A 20,367-nucleotide genomic window follows, 5' to 3' on the forward strand; every position below is an offset into this window, starting at 1 on the left:
CCAATTACAAACACGACTTTTCTTTTGGAAATTCCAGATCAAGTAGCCTATAAACAGATAGCTGAGCATGTGAAGAAATATCCAATCTTAAATGAATATCAGTCGGGGTTCCGGGCCGGTTTTGGAGCAGAAACGGCTCTGTTGGAATTAAAATCCAGGTTACTAAACTGTATGGACAAAAAGAAGCCTCCTTATTGATGTTGCTGGATTTATCAGCAGCCTTTGACCTGGTGGACCACAACATCTTGGCCACCAGGTTGGAGGAGGTCGCTAACTTTTCCCCTTTAACGGTGCAATGGATCTCTTCCTTTCTTAGTAACATGGTTAGCACAGTCTTCTAACAAGCCGAGGCAATGCCCATTCATATTAACTTTGGGGTCCCACAGGGCTCGTGTACCTCGCCATGCTTATATAATTTGTTTACAGTCCCTTTTTTTTGCCATGTTAGCTCACAAGGGGATAATCTTTACAAACTACGCTGACGATTCCCAGTGTGCTCTCCCCTTGCCTGGTAATCATGTTCGGGACGAAGCCCTGATTAATAAAATCTATGGATTGATTGAGACCTGGATGGTACATAATAAACTTGCCTTGAATAAAGAAAAAACAGAGCTGGTGGTGGTTGGGTCTCCCTACACGATTCAGAAACTTGGTTCTATACATGACAGCTTCTACATTGGAGGTGTCAGAATCACCCCTCTAAAGAAAGTTCAAACGCAGGGGGTCATTTTTGACCAACATCTCACTATGGAGCCTTACGTAGGATGGATAATATCTTCTTGTGCTTATTTCACTAAATTGCTTGCCCACTTGACCACTTATCTCTCAGGCCAATGCGGAGACTCTGGCAAGAGCGATTGTGGGATTGAGGATAGATTACTGCTACAGCCTATTAGTGGGTATTAATAAATCTCTCTGCAAAAAGGCTGCAGATCTCTCAAAATGGTGCAGTGAGGGATGTAATGGGCCTCTCCCATAGAGACCATGGCTCGTCTGCTAGAAGGGCTCTTCACTGGCTCCCGATTGAGTTGAGAATTTGTTTTCGACTTTTGGTCCTCACGCAGAAGTGTAGACAGGGGAAGATGCCTGGCTGTCTCCAAGCTCTGCTTTGTGCCTCTTCTCGGTTCCGCTCCTTTCAGCTCCTTGCCCCTTTACACTGGAACTCCTTGCCTCTTTCTATCCGCTCCATCCCTACCTATGCTTCCTTACGTTCCACCTTGTAATCACTCCTTCTTCATTCCCCTCCCTGACACCCTATTCCCCCTTTTTTACCCTTTCTCTTTCTCTCTCTCCCTCTAGTACCCCCATCTTTGTTCTATTCATCTTCCCCCTTCTTTCCTATGACCTCTCTTCCTACTACTCACTTTACTCCCTACTCTCTCTCCATCATCCTTCCTTCCCCATCATCCTCCTCTCCTCCTTCTACTCAAAAGCAAATTGTTCTACATACTGTTTTTTGGTTTGACTCATGTATATTGTTTGCTTCTACTGTTCCATGTTTGATGTATTCTTGTTGTTAAACTGTAAAGCGCCTTGGATTAAGCGCCTATATAAATACAATAAATACAAAGAAATACAAATAATAAAACATACAGAAGAACACTAAGGTCCAGCAACCAGGTCCATCTGATGATCCTTAAGCGTAGGACTGAGAAGGCCTCTAATGGAGCCTTCTATGCTATTACTCCAAAGACCTCGAACGATTTACCACTGGAGCTAAGAGGCATTGAACCGACAGAAGTTTCCAAAAAGAAACTGAAAACACTTCTATTTGCCTGGGGCATTTCCCAGCTGCTTTCTCTTCTCTCCCGCTCGGCTTGCTTCCCTGCAAGCATATGTGTTAGCCGTTTGTTCTGTCCTGTTATGCGGCCTTAGGCCTTCATGTCCATGGCCTGCACGCTACAAATGTATTAAAGTAAAGTACGTGTTTTCTCAAAGGCTCCACCCACGGGGTTTCAAAATCAAAAACGTTCTCAAACCTTCTAGGGCTGGGGTTGGAATAGTGAATTATAGTCGCCAAGAATATTTAGGGGGCAAATGTATAAAATATCTCCAGTGCTATTCAGTTAACCTCACTTCAGTTTGAAAAACATTTTAATATTTGGATGCCATATGGATCTGGGGTCCCGACACCCCTGGGCAACCTAAAGCGAGGCAAATGGAACAGGGATGGGCAGTACCAAAGTGAAGGACAAAGCGAAACACTGGACCTGTAACACTAAAAGTACGACCTCTTTCTATTTTCATGGAGTATTTTTAGGCAATGATTTGGGATTGTTACCAGGGCCGTCCTGAGGGACGTAGGCATCTCACGCTTGATTGCTCCACAGGCCCTGTATGGGTGAGATGCGGGACCAGGCTAATTAGGCCTCCAGAAAACCATGGGGTGGGTGGTGGGGGTGGCAGAAATACAGGGGCAGTCTCTCAAATCAAGACACGTTTCTACACTCTATAGTGCAGGCCTCCTACACCCAATGGCTCTGCAGATGTTTTGGACCGCGTCTCCCTTCATTCCTCACCATTAACTATGCTGACTATGGTTGATGGGAATTGTAGTCCAAAACTATTGGAGAACCAAAGCCACTGTTAAAGAGGTAAACGTACCTGAACGTTATTACATCGGTAAAAAAATTGCAGGCCTAGAGTCTGCAACCTTTGGACTACTACTCCCATCATCCCTACCCATTATAGCCAACGGCGAGGGATCATGGGTGTCACAGTCCAGAGAGCCCTGGCCTAAACTAAAGCAATCGCAGACACCCTTGATGCACCGTGTGTGCAACACATTGGGAATGACCGAGCTAGGAGACCTCATTGCTATCTAAGAGACAACACCCTCTGCTTCACCTTTAAAGCCTTTCGGAATGCAGAGCACATGGGGGCGTCACATGGGGGTGTCTAACTCACAGACATCACCAATGCATGGCTTGTTATCATTAACTACACGGTTGCATTTGCGAATGCTATGGAAGTTCTCAACCCCTTAACTGCCAGGCTATTATGCAAGTCTATGCAAAAAGGACGAGCATACTCGTCCTTGGCACTTTTTAATCATATAGCATCAGTGGGATTGGCCTTCCTCCTCCACCCCTGTATTCTGGATTATTGGAAGGTTCCTGTTGGTACTGGGTGGCGTTCTCGATTTCCAAAACAGAAGGTCCTGGATGGGTTTGTCCATCTGGTTCGCGGAGTGGGGGAACATTTCCAGTCTTGCTCTCCCCAGCCCCAAAATATGGGCATCTGAGCTGGGCTGGTGTTGTGTGGGTGGCAGGGAGAGCCCGGAGCAGGGAACAGGCGTCTGTCCCTAACCCCAGGCTACATCAGCGATGCAGAGCATGTGCAGGCGGCTGGCATGGTCTTGTGCCAGGCCAGCTTCTGATGGTGCATGCCTTGTGCTGTTGCAACCAGGTAGAGTAGGGTGGTCCCAGATGGGCCACATGGTTAAACCAACAAGGCAACCTGTCTGTGGTGCCCCGGACATGCCCAGGCCGGTAGGCTAGTGGTGAGTCAGCCAAATCTTTGATGGGGGCTGCCCCTTGCACACCACCCCCTGGGTAGGATAGGCATTTGCCATACGCTCAATGACAGGTGCAATCCAGTGAAACTAAAGAGGGGCCTTTCCAAGATCTTCCGATGCGCCCTACTAAGAAATGGGGTTGCTGATGTTTTATTTGTATAGCGCTACCAATCCTGGCAGGATTAACTGCATCTGGGTGCAGGTGATACATCAAACATTTCAACTCCACGGCAAGCTCTCCAGCCGGCTAGAACGAGAACATTGCCGAAAAGTAAGAATTCCTTAACTAGAAAGGCTTTAAGAACATTTCCGAAAGCAGGTGAGATCTGTGATGTTGCAGAGATGCCAAGGTAAGGTATTCCATAGTTTGGGGCCATTGACCGAGAATCGTCGGTCACCCCTAAAAGAGCAGCGGGACAGTGGTACAACGAGCAACAACTTGTCAGAAGATCGCAAAGATCGACTTGGCAAGTACCATTTCAATTTCCCAGCAAGGTATGGGGGTGCAAGGTTATGCAGACATCTGAAGGCCAGACACAAAATCTCAAAATCAATTCTCTCCTTTACCCGTGGGCCAATGTACCTGTGTAGGGCAGAAATAGGACCTCTCATAGAGACATTGAAAATAAGCCGAACTGCAGCATTCAGTTCTCTCTGCGGTTTAGACAATTGATTCGCCGGGCATCCTGCAAGATGACTATTACCATAGTCCAAATGGGAGTTAACAAGTGCACCCACTATCGTGGCGTGATCTTTTGCAGTACGTAAGGAATGGCGAGGCACAAGAGTCGTAGTGAGCAGAAAACTGACTGAACCATGGCGGCAACCTGGTTTTCACTCCCTAGGTTTGCTTGCCAAATGCAGCCCAAGCTCTTTTTTTGGGTGCATAGACCAGACTCGAGCGCATAAAGCATGGAGACCATGGACCCAATTCAGGCTGAGTTCCATGTTCATAGATCGACTTCCGATTAAGAGTCTGCCTATTGTGAGAAAGTCCTCCTTAAAGTCAACTGTTCATAGATCGACTTCCGATTAAGAGTCTGCCTATTATGAGAAGGTCCTCCTGAAGGTCAACTGTTCATAGATCGACTTCCGATTAAGAGTCTGCCTATTGTGAGCAGGCCCTCCTCAAGGTCAACTGTTCATAGATCGACTTCCGATTAAGAATCTGCCTATTGCGAGAAGGTCCTCCTCAAGGTCAACTGTTCATAGATCGACTTCCAATTAAGAGTCTGCCTATTGTGAGCAGGCCCTCCTCAAGGTCAACTGTTCATAGATCGACTTCAGATTAAGAGTCTGCCTATTGTGAGAAGGCCCTCCTAAAGGTCAACTGTTCATAGATCGACTTCCGATTAAGAGTCTGCCTATTGTGAGACGGCCCCCCTCAAGGTCAACTGTTCATAGATCGACTTCTGATTAAGAATCTGCCTATTGTGAGAAGGGCCTCCTCAAGGTCAACTGTTCATAGATCGACTTCCGATTAAGAGTCTGACTATTGTGAGAAGGTCCTCCTCAAGGTCAACTTTCTGTGCTGTGACTGTAATGGTCTTATCGTGGATTTCTTGTCAACCTTTTCAAAGTCAACACTGTTTTTTATGTGGGGTTTCCGCTCGTGCCCTTTTCCGCTGTTCAATTCTTTCCACCCTCCTTTCATTTTTTGCTACAGTGTCACTAACCGCCAAACCTGCCATTAACCATATATCTCACATAGGATGGCCGTTCCTCCCGGGCACATATTAGTATTATGGTCTTTTGGTTGCTTGATCTCTAGCGGTCTCCTAAAAGGCCTTCTCAGATGATGAGAACAGACACACCGGCCTCCACAGGACACCAAGCACTGCCCTCCTCCCAGTGTCTATTGCCCCATGCATCCCCCACCCCAGGACCTAGTGATTTCCGGAGATAGAGGACTTAAACATTTATCCCCGGCATTGTACCCTACAGCATTGAGGACTGACAAGTACGGGTAGTAGCAGAGGACAAAAAGACAGCAACACAATGCTCAGCTCTCACCTTGATCAGTGCCGTGGCCTCGTGGAGGGGTGTCATGCGGTGACCCTTGTGGTCCTTGGAGACCCCGCATACCACGCAGATGGGCTCCTCGTCATCCTCACAGTACAGCTTCATTCTCTCCTCGTGCAGGGAGCAGACCGGCAGCCCACCGGTGGACTCCACCAACAGGCTGCGCACCCGCTCCACGATGGTGGCCAGGAGGCGATTGCTTTTAGGCTGGCTCTTGGGAGGGAAGGACTCCAGGCACTGGGGGCAGGTGAAGGTCCTCTGGTCACCCACCTCGTCGTCCTCTTCCTTTTCCCTCTGTTTCTGGTGATTGGTGAGGCATAGTCGGCAGAAGTTGTGCTCACAGTCCAGGCGCACCGGGTCTGTGTAGAACTCCAGGCAGATGGGGCAGGTGACCTCGTGGGATAGACTCTCCGCAAGCACCTGGGAGGACATCAGCGGGCTGTCACCTGCGGAAACCAACATGGAGGCTTGAATAAGGCATTAGGACCCACTGCGACAATATCAATATGATCTTGGAAGACATTTCTGCACGTGGAAGGCTGCTTTTATATATCTCTTGAAGCACCAGGTCTAAAAGATCTTTTGACCTTTCCTCACTTCCAGCTGCATGGAGTGGTCCATATTCATGGGCCATATCCACATCTATGGGAGACTATAGGCCAAGTGATGATACTCATAGCATTTCTTCATTGACTACCTCACTGTATAGGGGACCTTTAACACATCTGGCCTAGACAATCATGCCACAGTGTGATTGCCAGAGATGCCAGAGAGTTTCAACCGGACGATGCTGATATGATATTATATTTTATTTATATCGCGCTCATACACAAGTGTTTCAGAGCGCGACCAAGCAACGGAGGGGAAGAAGGGAGAATAAAAACAATGATCTTACTAGGCCCAGTGACATTTAGAACGCGCAAGTGCATGGGAAAGGGAAAAAGGAGGAAAGTGAGGGGAAGGTGGAGAAGTGGCGAGTGCGGCACAAAGGAGAGAACAGAATAAATAATAAGTGCAATAAATAAATAAATGCAATAAATAAATAAATACAGGCAGAGGCATGTGCGTGATTTGTCAGATAGGGTATATCTGATAAGCGCAGAAGAAAAATGGGGGACTGTATGGGTACAGATACAGACCCCAGTGCAAGGGGTGGCCCAGAGGCAGTGCAGGAGTGTGAGCAGGTACCTAGGCCCGAAGGTCACAGGGTGGCCAGGTGCACAGTGCCAAGAGAGAAGCAGATCAGCAGGGGAGAAGAGGGGCAAAGGCAGAAGCAAAGAGGAAGGTCTTAAGGTGCTCTCCTCAAGTTTCAAGGTGGCTGGGAGTCTGGGCATCAGGCAGATTTGGCCACAAGTAGGCATGCCTCTTCCCCTCCATATGCTGTCGGCATAATGGGCCTCATTACAAATGTGGTGGTATTTCGGCAGTAAATGGGCCAAAATATCACCTAAAACGGTTACCGTTAACAACACTTCATCCCGCGGATTTACCGCAGGATTACAAGTGGTGGTAAAGCGTGTAAATTCTGATTTCTGGAGTCCATAGGACTCCATGGGGATTTTGGTGGAATTACTGTGAACAGTAATTACGCTGTGGTACTTCGCTGATTTTTTTTAGGAAAAAATCAGGATTTACCCCCAATCCTCCACTTTTACTTCAAACTCGGAATTTGGCAGTACAGTCAAAACTCAGTAATTGCGTTACCACCAAAAAAAGTAGCGGTAACAGAATTACCACTACTTTTTTTATTGCACTGCCAGCCTTGTAATGAGGCCCAATATTCTTTGCCCCTCCCAAGGGGCAGCTGCGTCGGCGTCTGGGGGACCTCAGAAGTGGAATAAGTGGAAAACCCATCCCGGCAGCGTTCGTCTGGTCCATGGGGTCTGTGTAGACATGAGCCAAAACGCGGTTCAAACTGCTGCGTGCGCTCCATATATGATGACACTCATTCACATATTCAGGAGAGAGTAGGCTGAAAGTTTGTTTTGTGGACCTGAGCATCACTTAAGCCCTCTATGGAACGCTCCCCCATCTACTTTGGTTTGCACCCACTGTCTTCTAATACACCCACTTTCCGCTAATGAACCTACCTCTCTCTAAACACTGACTTCTCTCTAAAACACCCTTTCATTAAATACACGTTGTTGCCACTGATAGGGCCTCTTCCCTACGATGCACTCACTTTCATATAATACATTCACTTTCCTCTGTTACACCCACTTCCATATGTTACAGCCCCTTTAAAAAACCCTGCGAAATAACATCCCACGACGAAAGGACGTTGTACCCTCTGAACGGCCCTCTTTGTTTGTAGTCTACTGATAATGCCAGAATGTTACATCTCCCTGTCCATTTTTACAACTGTGCCCAGGAGTGAGTACCCCAAACAATCCAAGTGCCATTCCTATCACACACATACAGTAACATGGGTGCTATTAATGGTGCTATTACATTATGTTTGTACTGAATTTACCAGTGAGCAAAAATTCACCAGAACATGGGGGAAGACTCCTTACAGAATGAAACCGAGGAGGACACGCTTTAATAAGATATGGACCTGTACTTCCTTGGCAAGTGGGAGTGTTGATAGGCTGCTGAGGATTATAAGAGACCCATGGTGTATGGGCCGCAGTGGTGCCAACATTGCCACCCAGGGTCGCAGACACTATGGTTTAATGCTGGGGTGTGAACATGCACCTGCGGTTTAGGCTTGTCTCCCTCGCCCACTCACAGCGGAACTTCCCAGGCACATCTGCAACATTTCCGAAATCAAGACAAGTGCCCCACCCCGTCTACAAAAAAGCCAAGCAGTCCTTGTAGCACTAGGTTTCTTTTTGGATTCTGAAGGATTTTGTCTTTTTCATTATTTTTCTTTGACATTTCTTTGACACCACACTAGAGAACTGCCTTTGTGACATATTCAACTGGATGAACCTCAACCATCTCAAAATCAACCCAGGCAAAACGGAGATAATGATTGTTTCAAAAAAGAGAGGAGACATCAACTACATCCCCTGGCCAAGAGAGCTCGGCACCACACCAGAACCATCATCAACTGTAAAAAACCTAGGAGTGCTGGTGGATAACAACCTCACTCTGGAGCCACAAGTAAACTCGGTAATCAAGAAATGTTTCTTCCTCCTGCGAGCAGCAAAAAAGATCCTACCGTTCCTGTCATTCGCCAACAAAACACTTACCATCATCGCTCTGATCATGTCCAGAGTGGACTATGCCAATAGCCTATACCTGGGCATGCCCGAACGACTTCTAAAAAAACTGCAACGGATACAAAATGCAGCAGCCAGACTCCTCCTCAAGCTACCCAGAAGAAGAACACATCACACCCGCGCTAAAAATACTACACTGGCTACCACTGAAACAGTGAATAAAGTTCAAGGCCATGTGCATCACGCACAGAGCAATACACAAACAAGGCGCAGAATTCCTAAGCGACAAACTCCGCCTACACCAACCGACAAGAACACTAAGATCAAGCACCGACATACACCTGGAACCAAAACCCTACAACAGAAAAAAACTTGGAGGATCGTCTTTCTCTCACCAGGCACCTAAAACCTGGAATGACCTACCTAAGAATATACGGAATACAACAAACCACCTAACATTCAGGAAACTCCTCAAATCATGGCTCTTCAAAGCGTAACCACAACAGAGACGCACCAGAATGCCCAGACATTAAAACAATGACGAAAATAACTCCAACCTCGACCACTCTCAAATTGGACAAACACTCAAACCAAAGAACCAACCACTCGACAGAGCATAAGACATCATGGAAAATAGCCACAAAGGAAGACTGCAGAGACTGACTACATACCTAGACCCACACGAAAGCCCAATTGACTCTCTGACTCGCATGTACCGGACGAACATATCCAGATCGGCAGACGCATCTAGATAGACGCTGGCCTGCGTCGCATCTGGATAGGATCGATTGAAGGATAACATGCCCGCGCCTAGAAAAACGTGAATGCTAACATGGGCCACACCTAGAGTTGTGAACACCAGCCTGCGTGGCGTTCAGATGGAGTTGTGAATGTTAGCATGCCCACACCTGGACGGGTCTCCAGACACTAGCCTGCGCCGCATCTGGGTGGGAGTATGAGTGTTGGCATGACCACACCTGGATGGAGTCCTGAGCGCTGGCCTGCGCCGCGTCTGGATGGGAATGTAAGGGCCGGCAAGTGTCACACTCAGACAGAACTGTGAATATTAGCATGGTAAAGGTCAGGTAACCCACTAACCAATATAAGCTCAAACTCTGCATACTTATCTCACTAAAAAAACTCACACAACCATCTCTCGCACAACAAGCCGCACACACTTCACAACACTGCAACAACACATAATCCGGAACAACAGCACACGCGGACTGACTCCGATCCGATACCCGCACCAAAGCTCAGCACCTGGTGTATACCGAGTTGAAGTTGCCAACAGAACACCACTCCTCTCACTGTCCTACTCCCTTCTTCACCTTACTAACCCATCCCACCTTTATCGTTTACAGATCCGCTTGAGCGCCTGGGGACCAATTCCGTTGGTGACGGTGCACGGTACAAATACCTTTAACATTTAACATTTTGCAGCTCTGGCCCTGGGAGCAAAAGCCCAGCCAACCTTGGGGTAGGGGCCAGGGAGGGCAATTGCCCTCTTGCCCTCCTTCCCAGTCCGCCTCTGGGACTGTGGTGACGGTGGCTGACAGGGTGGGGGAGTTCAGCGAGTGCTTGGTTTGGGTGATTCTCATGTCTGGGGCCAGGGGAGTTGGTGCCGGGTGCTATGGAAAAATCGGGTAGGTGTCTGTTAGGGTAGAGTCAGCTGTTCGCCAAAGATTAGAGTCACACATCTTTTGTAAAATAGCCAAGGTCTTGAATGCCGCAGCAGGCACCAGTTTTGGGTCAATGCACCCTATTTCCTCTAATGCACCACCTCCCTCCAATACGCCTGCGTTCCTAAAATACAGCCACTTCTCTGGAAGACTCCCACTTCCCTATAACGCACCCTATGAACTCTAATACCCTCAAAAACACCCTGGGGCTTACTTGGACAGAGCCAGGCCTCGCACCTGCCCTTAAACTAGCTGAGCAGGTGAAAGCAGAACTGCAGGGGCCTGTGTGCAAACTGAAGATCTCAGGGTCCCATCCAGGTGGGCCTGTCCAATCGCCCACCCTTCTAAGGTCCATACAACGAGTATAATTGATTGGTTTCATTCATAAAAGGCTATTGCACGCGTGTGTTGAGATCTAGATGACAGCGCATTTGTTTGTTTTTTTGTTTATTTATTTGTATTGTGCACATCAAACCCCTAGGTATCTGGGTGCATTGCACAAAATTACAAGTGTTGCAGTTTCACACAAAGATAAATAGCATCCAAATAAGATACAGTGGTTGACATACAAACTGAGCAAACAGTGAAACGTTACCAGGCAAAATCAGTGCTCTTATAGAGTTGCAAGAGGTCGAAGACTTGGGGTGTCCGATGTCATTCGAGACTAACCAGTTTTTGCTATTTTTCCTAAAAGTTTGGAAGGTCTGGTCCATTCTCAGATGAATAGGCAGCGCGTTCCAGAAATGGGTTGCCTGGACAGGAAAGCTAATGACCCCGCCTTTTTCAGATTAAATCTAGGAACTACGATGCAGCGCGAGTGTGCAGTCCTTGTTGGACGTAGAGAGCCTTTTTTAATGATTTTGTCTCTTAGATATTGTGGTGCAGCATTGTTTAGACATTTATGGATGATGGAAACTATTTTGAACTGGATCCTGTCCTTGATAGAGAGCCAGTTGTGATTTCTTCTGACCTCAGAGATATGTTGTCTCCTTGGAATGCTTAAGGTAGTTCTTAATGCATTATTTTGTAAAATGTGTAATTTGTTCAGAATCTGTTTGTTAGCTCCTGCATATAGTGCATTACAATAACCGAGGTTGGACAAGATTAATGCCCTCACTAGTGTAATGTAGCTATTAGTAGATAAAAAGGGTTTGCACGCCTGTATGAGCTTACATTTGCACGCCGTGCAGAGGCTGTAACGTTAACTTGCTTGCATAGGTTTAGAGCTGAGTCCAGGTAGAAACCTAAGGTTTTAGTCTCCTTAGCAAATGTAATGTCAATGCCATCGCTGTTAAATGAGGTGTATTGACTTCCAAGTTTGATGAGGTTGGACGGGGCTCCTAGGGTCAGAATCTCGGTCTTGTCATCATTTAGGCATAGGCTGTGGGCTGCCATCCATGCCTGAATGATTATGTGTATTTTGTTGACTAGAGCCAAGTCAGTGTGGTAGTCCCCCGAGAGGGTTAGGAGTATCTGGGTGTCATCTGCATAATTAGAATAGGTGACACCCAGATGATCCAGGTCGTCGAACAGCGGCTTTGTAAATATATTAGGCATGGTCGGTGAAACACGCGAACCTTGCGGTACGCCACATGTGATGGGAGAAGGGTCAGCAGCGGCCGAGGGAGAGAAAACTCTCATGTACGTATTATTGAGAAAGGATTGAATCCAACTGGTGGCTTCTTGAGAGAAGTTGGCAGCATTGGACAAATGTTTGCAAAGCACTTTGTGATTGACCAGATCGAATGCAGCCGATAGATCCAGTAGGAGTAGTAAGGCGCATTGCCTATTGCCTTTAAGATGGTCAATTTGCATTTTCAAATCTATCAGGGCTGTTTCAGTGCCGTGGAGTGGTCTGAGATCCGATTGTCATAGTCCTAGGAGGTTATTAGTGTTATATAAGCAACCAGATATAGGTTAATGCACTAAATAGAATTGTATGTTTTTCTGGATTTAAGGGACTTGAGCTTGCAGGCCTAACGTACCTATTAAATAGTCCAGAAAGGGTATTCATTTGCAGGATAAATCATGTGCCCAATTAGCACCCGCGCTTGCAATGGCATCCTCAGACATCCAGAGTATGTGTGTCACAAGGAAGACACTCAATACATATCTGAATAATTAGGAATTCATATGTCAACACATGCAGGCGAAACAAAAAGGCAGTAGGCGTTTCACCTTTTTTCGAATTTGTCAATGCAAATCCTTCACTTCCTCTTCTGATCTATTTGCAAGTGCTTCCTTTAGTTCTATTTCCGGTCTCTGTAACCGCCCTTAAAGTGACATGCAGCACATTATGGGTTTAGTGGGAATGGCTGTACCTGGCTAGGGACTAAAAGCCAGTTCCCAAGCCTCCTCCTGCAGCTATCACACACAAGCACACTCTGGGCACTCATGCAATGTTTTCTTTCCAAATGACACTGTAGAGTCGTACCCTCGCTAACTCTCGCCACGGGGAGATCTCCCGAGACTACAGCGGGATGCGCGCACAGGGAGCACGAAAAGGCAAACTGCAGCGGGATCCCCGAGCAGAGAAGAGGCTTGCTGCGGCTCTCCTGCTGAGAGTGATCACAAACGTTGGCATGCTCTCTAATCCCTGTGGCCGCACTTGACACCAGCCTGCCCATGCATCATTGAGATATTTATATTGGGACGATATTCCAGGTATGCAGTTGTATTTAAGGAGCTGTAAAATAAAGCCTGTTACACCTCATTTTGCGTAGAATCTTACTCAAGGCTACTACATATTCCTACATATTTGGGGACGATGATCCGGGGCACGCCAAAGCGATTCCACCATGCAAGGAGAGACGCCGCAGCCACCATTCCTACAATCCCCAGCTACACCAGTAATCCTGTGGCCACAATGGGAGCCTTTGTTCAGTACTTTTTTGGAGTCCATTGGCGGTTTCGGCTACGCCACGGGGAGGAAGAATGCAATGCCACTAAATACGATGGCATAAGAAGAGCAAAGGATTTTTGCAGGCCTCAAGCCGCAGCAGGCAGATGAGGACGACGATGATGCATTTAAAGAAGCTGTGCGTAGGACAGCGAAAAGGTATGCCAGTAAAGAAAACACTGTGTTACACCGGTTGAAATTCTATACAAGGAAGCAGGAGGGTACAGAACCCATTAACGACTACATCACTCGCCTGCGCGAGCTGGCTGCAGTGTGCGGTTTTGGGGACAATGCTGCAAACATGATTTGCGACAGGCTGATAGCACATACAAATTGCAGGAAGGTACAAGACAAGTTCATTGTGGAAAAGGAACTGAATTTAGACAGAGCCCTTCAGATTGCCAGGGCAGAGGAAGCAGCGCAAACAGGCGTAAAGATACGGCAGGTGCCCCGGCGGTCACTGACGTGCATGTCGTATAATGTAGAGGTCCACGCGAAAAACCCAAATGGGATGTGACTGAAGAGAAAGGAGTGAGGAGAAAAGAGCCCTAAAAATGTCACAGGTGCGCTAGCACACAACACTAAGCCAACGACCGAGAATGCCCAGCGAGGTACAAGGAGTGTTCAAACTGCAAGAGGTTTGGCCATATCGCAATAGCCTGCAGGTGGAGTCGAAAGAAAATTATCTATATCGATAGGGGAAGGACACACGAGTGAGGACGAAGAAACCAAGGATAATAGACCCACCGTCATAATGGTGAACAGCCCAAAAGGGAGAAGAGAAAAACCTAATTGTGTCATAAAAATAGATGGCAATGAGACTCCTGTGATGGTGGATTTAGGGTCTGATCTCACCATCGTACCCCTTAAGACCTACAAAGAAATCAAAGACATGGTTGGACTTCAGGAAATTGAAGTAAGAAGGACTAAACAGAGGCCCATAGTGCTTGTGGGAATGTCGGTAGACCTGCGGGGGCACATCAAAGCATGCGTTGAATGCAGGGGAAGGAGTACCACCACCAGAGTCTACTTCTCTGAACACAACCCGGCTGTATTGGGCTGGGATGATCAGCACAAATTGAACAAAAGATTGGAACCCAGCACCAACGATCAAGTGCTATCAATTATGACATGGAGTGCGTTAGCCCTGAGAGACAAGTTCCCCCCCCACATTTCACAGAGACTCCGGGGAAGATAAAAAAACGATGTACATAAAATCAGGTTGAGAGAAGCGCAGTCCCCGTCAAGCACAAAGTGAGGCCTGTGCCAGGGACTGCGAGGGGAGCTTTACAGAATCACTGGCCAAAGATGATCCAGAAAGGGACCATCGAGAGTGTGGAATCCTCCGAATGGCTCAGCCCAGTTTTATTGATCAAAAAACAACATTCAAATGATATCAGGATGTACATCGTCCTATGCAGCTTAAACCCTGAGGTGATAACAGACAGCTACCCGCTGCCCAGCATAAATGAGCTAATCCTAATGATGAAGCAAGCCAAATATTTTTCAAAGTTGTACATGCGCGATGCATAATACCAAATCAGCCTCCACAAAAAGTGACGACCCCCGACAGCGTTCATTACAACATTCTGCACCTACCAGTACACACAGATGTCGTTTGTTTTGTCATCGAGAGCCTCCGCCTTCCAGAGGATGATGGATTCCCTACTCTGAGGTGTGGGAAACGTGTCATACTTCCAAGATGACATCCTCATTTATGCCAGCGACGCAGAGACACACGACAAAATGCTCAGGAAAGTCTTCGAGAAACTTCAAGAAGCTGGAGTACGCCTCAGATATGAGAAATGTGTGATATAAGCAGAGGAGATGGACTACCTGGGGTATAAAATTTCAAAAGAAGGTGTCAGCCCCAAAAAGAATCTCCTTCAGGCCATAGTACAAGCCCCTGCACCACAGTCAAGAGATGAACTACACGCATTCCTCGGACTAGCTGAGTAATGTGCAAAGTATGTGCCTTGATTCTCGGAGACCACAGCTCCCCTGTGAGGATTGCTGAGGAAAGGTGCATAAAACGAGTGGGACCCGGAACAGAAAACAGCATTCAACGAGATCAAGGGAAGAATTGTGAATGCCTCATGCCTTTCAACCCCCGAATGGGACACCTACATTACGACAGACTCCAGTGCATATGGATTGGGAGCCATGTTGACGCAGGGATGATGAACATGTGGCTGCTTTTGCATCCAAGGCTCTCTCCGACACGGAGAAGAACGGTTCTATGTTAAAATACCCCTTTTTAAAGGTCTCAAGAGAAAAAGACAGATTTACATTGATCGATGTTCTTTTGATCGAAAAACCAGCATTGTAAAGGTTTTATTCTCTTGAGACCTTTAAAATGCGTTTTTCCTTTTGTTTTTTTAAATATTTAGGGGGGTTTGTCCCTGAGCCCCCAATTGTTCCTCCCCACACCCACACCCCACCATCACCCACACTCACATTCCCCAAGCCAAAACACATAAATACACACAACACACATACCAACACACACACACCCACAAACCCCTATCTCTCAGCTCCAGTCTGCACCGCACCCACCCCGCCCCCAAACTGCACTCCCCCGAACCAAAAGACATACATACATACAACACACACATCAACACACACGCACCCACACACTTACCCGTTCTCCTGGTCCTGCACTTCCGGGTCCCGACCTGCCTGGCAGCCCCTGTGCGCACTTGTGTGTGGCAGGGGCGCGACAGTTCGATTTAGAAAGACCGATCCATGCGGTCGCTGAGCTTTTCTCAAAGATATTTTCCCTTAGGACTAGAAGAACTACTCCACAGTAGAGAAGGAGACGCTTGCCTGTGCTTGGGCGGTGGAGTATTTCCGATCATATATATGGGGCATGAGGTTCCAGCTAGTTACCGACCACAAACCCTTGATTCATTTGTTGAGCCCTGGGGCACCAAGACTTCCACTCCACATTTGGCGTGGATAGCAGCCAAGTTACAGGAGTATACGTATGAAATAAGGCATATACCAGGATGGAGAAATGCCCAAGCGGACTGTATTTATTTATTGCTTGCTTTTTGGGTGCTCATACAAGAAATACATTCTGTTTCAAAGCGCCCACAGGGCAGCAGGTACGGAACATGGGATAGCAGAACAATTAAATACAAAAAATACAGATGGGGAAGGGACGGCCTAACCTACTATGCCGTGTGAGTATTCAGAACGTGCAAGTGCAGGAAGGAAGAGGGCAGTGGAGTAGGTGCTGTGGTGTTCGTGCTCGAAGGTGAGCCGCAGATGAAGTGCAAGGAATGGTAAGAGCGTCTAGACGGAGAGTATTTGGTAAGAGAGAGTTGCAGATAGTGTGGTCTCCGACTCCAGACAGCCTTGTGGATGATGCAGTGGGATTTGAATCTGATCCGTGCAGCAACCGGGAGAAAGTGGAGGCTTTTTAGGGCAGGAGAGATGCCGACTCTGGGTTTAAGGCCGAGGATAAGTCTCATTGCTCTATTCTGGATTAGCTGAAGGGGTCACAGAGTAGAGGAAGGTAGATTGACGAGGACGCTGTTGCAATAGTGAAGCAGAGAGAGAACGAGGGCTCGGAAAACATTGAGCTTCTGCGGGAAAGTGAAAAACCGTATGTCACGTCTACTGGAGCATAAGGATCCAGCCGCCACTTTTCTACGAGATGAATGCGTGGTAGCATCTGTAAGCGACCTGAGAAGCAGCCAGTTCCTAGAGATGAGTGATGGTCATTTGAGAGAAGATGAAGCTAAGGATACCATACCAGAAGGAATAAGACCCTACTGGAAAGTGAATGACAACATATATGAAGTTGAAGGGTTACTGATGAGAGGCGATCAGATCATACTCCTGTTGGGAATGCACAAATTAATTCTATACAGAGAGCATGCCGGCCATCTCGGTGGCAACATGACCAGACGCAGAGTAAGAAACTCCTATTGGTGGCCATGCATAGACCAAGACACAAGGACTATGGTGGAGAGGTGCCATGAGTGCATGCACAGTGACAAGAGACTCAAAACTCACCAGGCCCCATTGATCCCCACAGAGACTCCCGACGGGGTGTGCTGCCAAGTGGGGGTAGACTTTATAGGTCTGTTGAATGTCATGTCGCTCGACCACAAGTCTGGCATAGTGATTCTGGACTACCTATCAAAATGGGTTGAAGTGGAGTTTGTGCCCAATATTGCAACCTCAAGGTTCATAGAGGTACTGAACACCGTTTTTCAAAGAGAAGGCCTGCCCAAGGAGTTAGTCATGGACAGCTGCGTTCAGCTTGTGTCTATCCACAAGCCAATAGGCTTGTGGAAAGAGCTAATAGATTTATCAAGTGAGCTCTGCAATTGTCAGCAGCCTCGAGAATGGATTGCTACAGAATGGCCAGAGAAGCCGTTGCAGCGCATCAACTGTCCCAAATGCCGTCATGAAGATGGGGTCCCTGGAATGGTCCTGATGTCCCCTATGCAAATGTCAACCCACAGAATGAAGAACAAAAGATGTAACTCGCTGTTCGGCCAATCACCAGGCACACCAATGTATCCTACATATGCAAAGAGATATTCTCTCAGGCGACCCTTCAAACCGTATCCAATTGATGGCTTGGAGGAGACAGATGCCGCATTGATGGACTAAATTGACTGATGAAAAAGTCCAGCCATGATGACGTCAATAGTGACAACACAACATAGCAGCATTAGTCATGAAACAAATTTACATTCCTGCATGAAGTTACATAGACACAAAAAAGCATACACGAAGAACATGCTTACGCCTTGTGTAGATAGTGGACGGATACATTTACAAACTTCCAAAGCTTTTTCTTTTCTTTAGTTAAAAGCAGAAACACAAGAAAGCCAAACATATGTGGACCAAGCTCGCAACCGCTTCATCGCAACTAATCATGAGGAGCCATGGGGAAATAAAAGGAACTTATAGGGCTCTATAGCGACTAACCTCCAAGAAGATATTAGAACGCATTGGGAAACCATAGAATGCCTGTAGTGAATACTCGTGAAACCACAGGCCTCAAATACATGGAGGGAGAGGTGCAGGCCCTGCAGCACGAAGCGCAGGGACAGTTTTTGCAGTCAAGGACAAGGGCGGGTGGAAAGTTCCTGATTCCCAAGGCAGTGAGCACCTTCGAAATTCAGAATAAAATCCTCATAATTGTAGACAGAAAGGCTTTGTTTTATGTTCCTTGCACACATGACCCAGCAGAGCCGAACAATGGATGTTTACTCATGGTGAGAAAAGGAGCAGTTCCCAGCGAAGCAGACAAGATTGATGCATGCATTGTCCACCAAAACTGCAATCTCTAGGCACTCTCTCAGGCTAGGTGATCAGACCAGTGGCAATAATGGGAACGCATAGTCTTTCTCATTATCTTTAAGAGGTACACTGAGAGCTTTGAACAGAACAGGGTCCCATTCCTGGGGTGACCTGCTTTAGCCAATCCAGACACTCTGATCATGGGGTGGTGTAGAATTTTGCACGGGTCAATGGTCTTTGTGCGACCCTGCAACAAAGTAATAGGTTGGTTTTAGGGTAGTCTCAGGCGAAGCCACCTGACATGGGTAGACCAGTGGGAATCCAGATGTATATGGGTTCCATAGGTAGAAGGCCCGAGCTAACCAATTGGGGGCTCCCGTAGGTTTTTGGGGATGGTGTTGATGTTTGTGACATCACCAAGATACAAAATTGGGTGACGCAAGCTCAGAAGCTGAGAATGCCGGAGATTTGCGTTTTCCTGTATGATCCCTGTCTATTGGAGAATAAAAGACTGTCAACCTTGCCCCATGACTGAGTCTTTCGTTGTTGCCCGGGGAGGGTTTTGATGGGCCTTAGATACTCTGATAACTTGTGATATCATTGACGCAAACGCCCCCTCACCCCCACCCACAGTCCTCTGGCATACTATTACAGTCACAAATGTGTCACCATTTCAAATGCTGAGGGGGAGGAGGGCTGCATCCGCCCTAGTCCCTCCGTGGTTGTCGAAGGTGAGGCAAGATGATGTGATTGACATGAAAGAGTTGGTGTGGAGGATTCAGAAGAACAAGGATCAGATGAAGGTGGACCTGGTGAAGATAAAGCTGCCTCAGAAGGACCAAGCCCACCAGTGGAAGTGTTCAGCGAGGGAACTAACCACATATGCACCAGAGATGGAAGAAAATGGAATCTGTGTCAGTGGAGGAGACCAATCCAGGAGATCCAGAGACTGCCCAAAGATATGAATTGGAGTGAGAGGACTCACTAGAGGAGAATAATCTTGGAGAGAACCCACAAGTTGAAAGAGAAATATCAAGCAACACCCCTTGCTGCTGGGTGAGAGAGCCCTCAACGCGAGAGGAAAAGACCTCCGAAATACAAAGACTTTGAGTTGGAGTAAGACCATGCTGCTCCACAAAGGGAGGTATGTAGAGCCGTAGACTACAGCGGGATGTGCACGCAGGGAGCGCGAAAAGGCAGACTGCAGCAGGACCGCTGAGCAGAGTGGAGGCTCAGCATGACTTTCTTGCTGAAAGTGATCATACACTTTGTCACACACTTTAAACCCTGTGTCTGCACTTGACACCATCCTGCCCATGCATTATTGAGGAGTATAGTTCACTTATGCAGTTGCATTTAAGGATCTGTAAAATAAAGCCTGTTACTCCTCATCTTGCATAGAATCGTACTGAAGGCCACTACAGACACCGCTCTAAATTGACTGTAATGTTTGACATGAGCGCGCGGTCTGGGTCTTGCGCGTCCTCTCCCCTGCTCCTCCCCATGCAATGTGCGTATTCGAGGACATTCACGCATGCGCGAGAAAGGAGGCAGGAAGTGTAGCTGAAAAACAGCGGCGTAAGCAGCATCACCCACAGGATGCACATGTGTCAATTCAATAAAGCTGATGTTATACAGAGCCTGGAGTGAGTGCTCTACGTCGTTGCATAAATTACTATAGTGGTGATGCTCATAGAGAAACCCTGAATGACCCAGGAGCCAGTACTCTTCTCATCACCTATTCTTCCCCGTTCGATTGATCCTGCGATATATGCTAGCATTCTATATGTGTGGCCATCCCGCAAGGAATCTCTT

At 47.3% G+C, this 20,367-nt stretch overlaps 1 protein-coding gene across 1 annotated transcript in view; it reads right to left on the bottom strand.

The window, feature by feature from the left end:
- LOC138521814 (nuclear factor 7, brain-like) overlaps positions 1-20,367 on the bottom strand; it is a 230,766-nt gene that overhangs the window by 167,273 nt on the left and 43,126 nt on the right. The window contains exon 2 of the mRNA XM_069634931.1: positions 5,531-5,985. Within this exon, the coding sequence (XP_069491032.1) occupies positions 5,531-5,971 (441 nt within the window). The 5' untranslated portion in view covers positions 5,972-5,985. The remainder of the gene's footprint in view (positions 1-5,530; positions 5,986-20,367) is intronic.

The sequence above is a fragment of the Ambystoma mexicanum genome, chromosome 13 (assembly GCF_040938575.1).
Source record: "Ambystoma mexicanum isolate Mex_15411 chromosome 13, UKY_AmexF1_1, whole genome shotgun sequence".
NCBI classification, from domain to species: Eukaryota; Metazoa; Chordata; class Amphibia; order Caudata; family Ambystomatidae; genus Ambystoma; species Ambystoma mexicanum.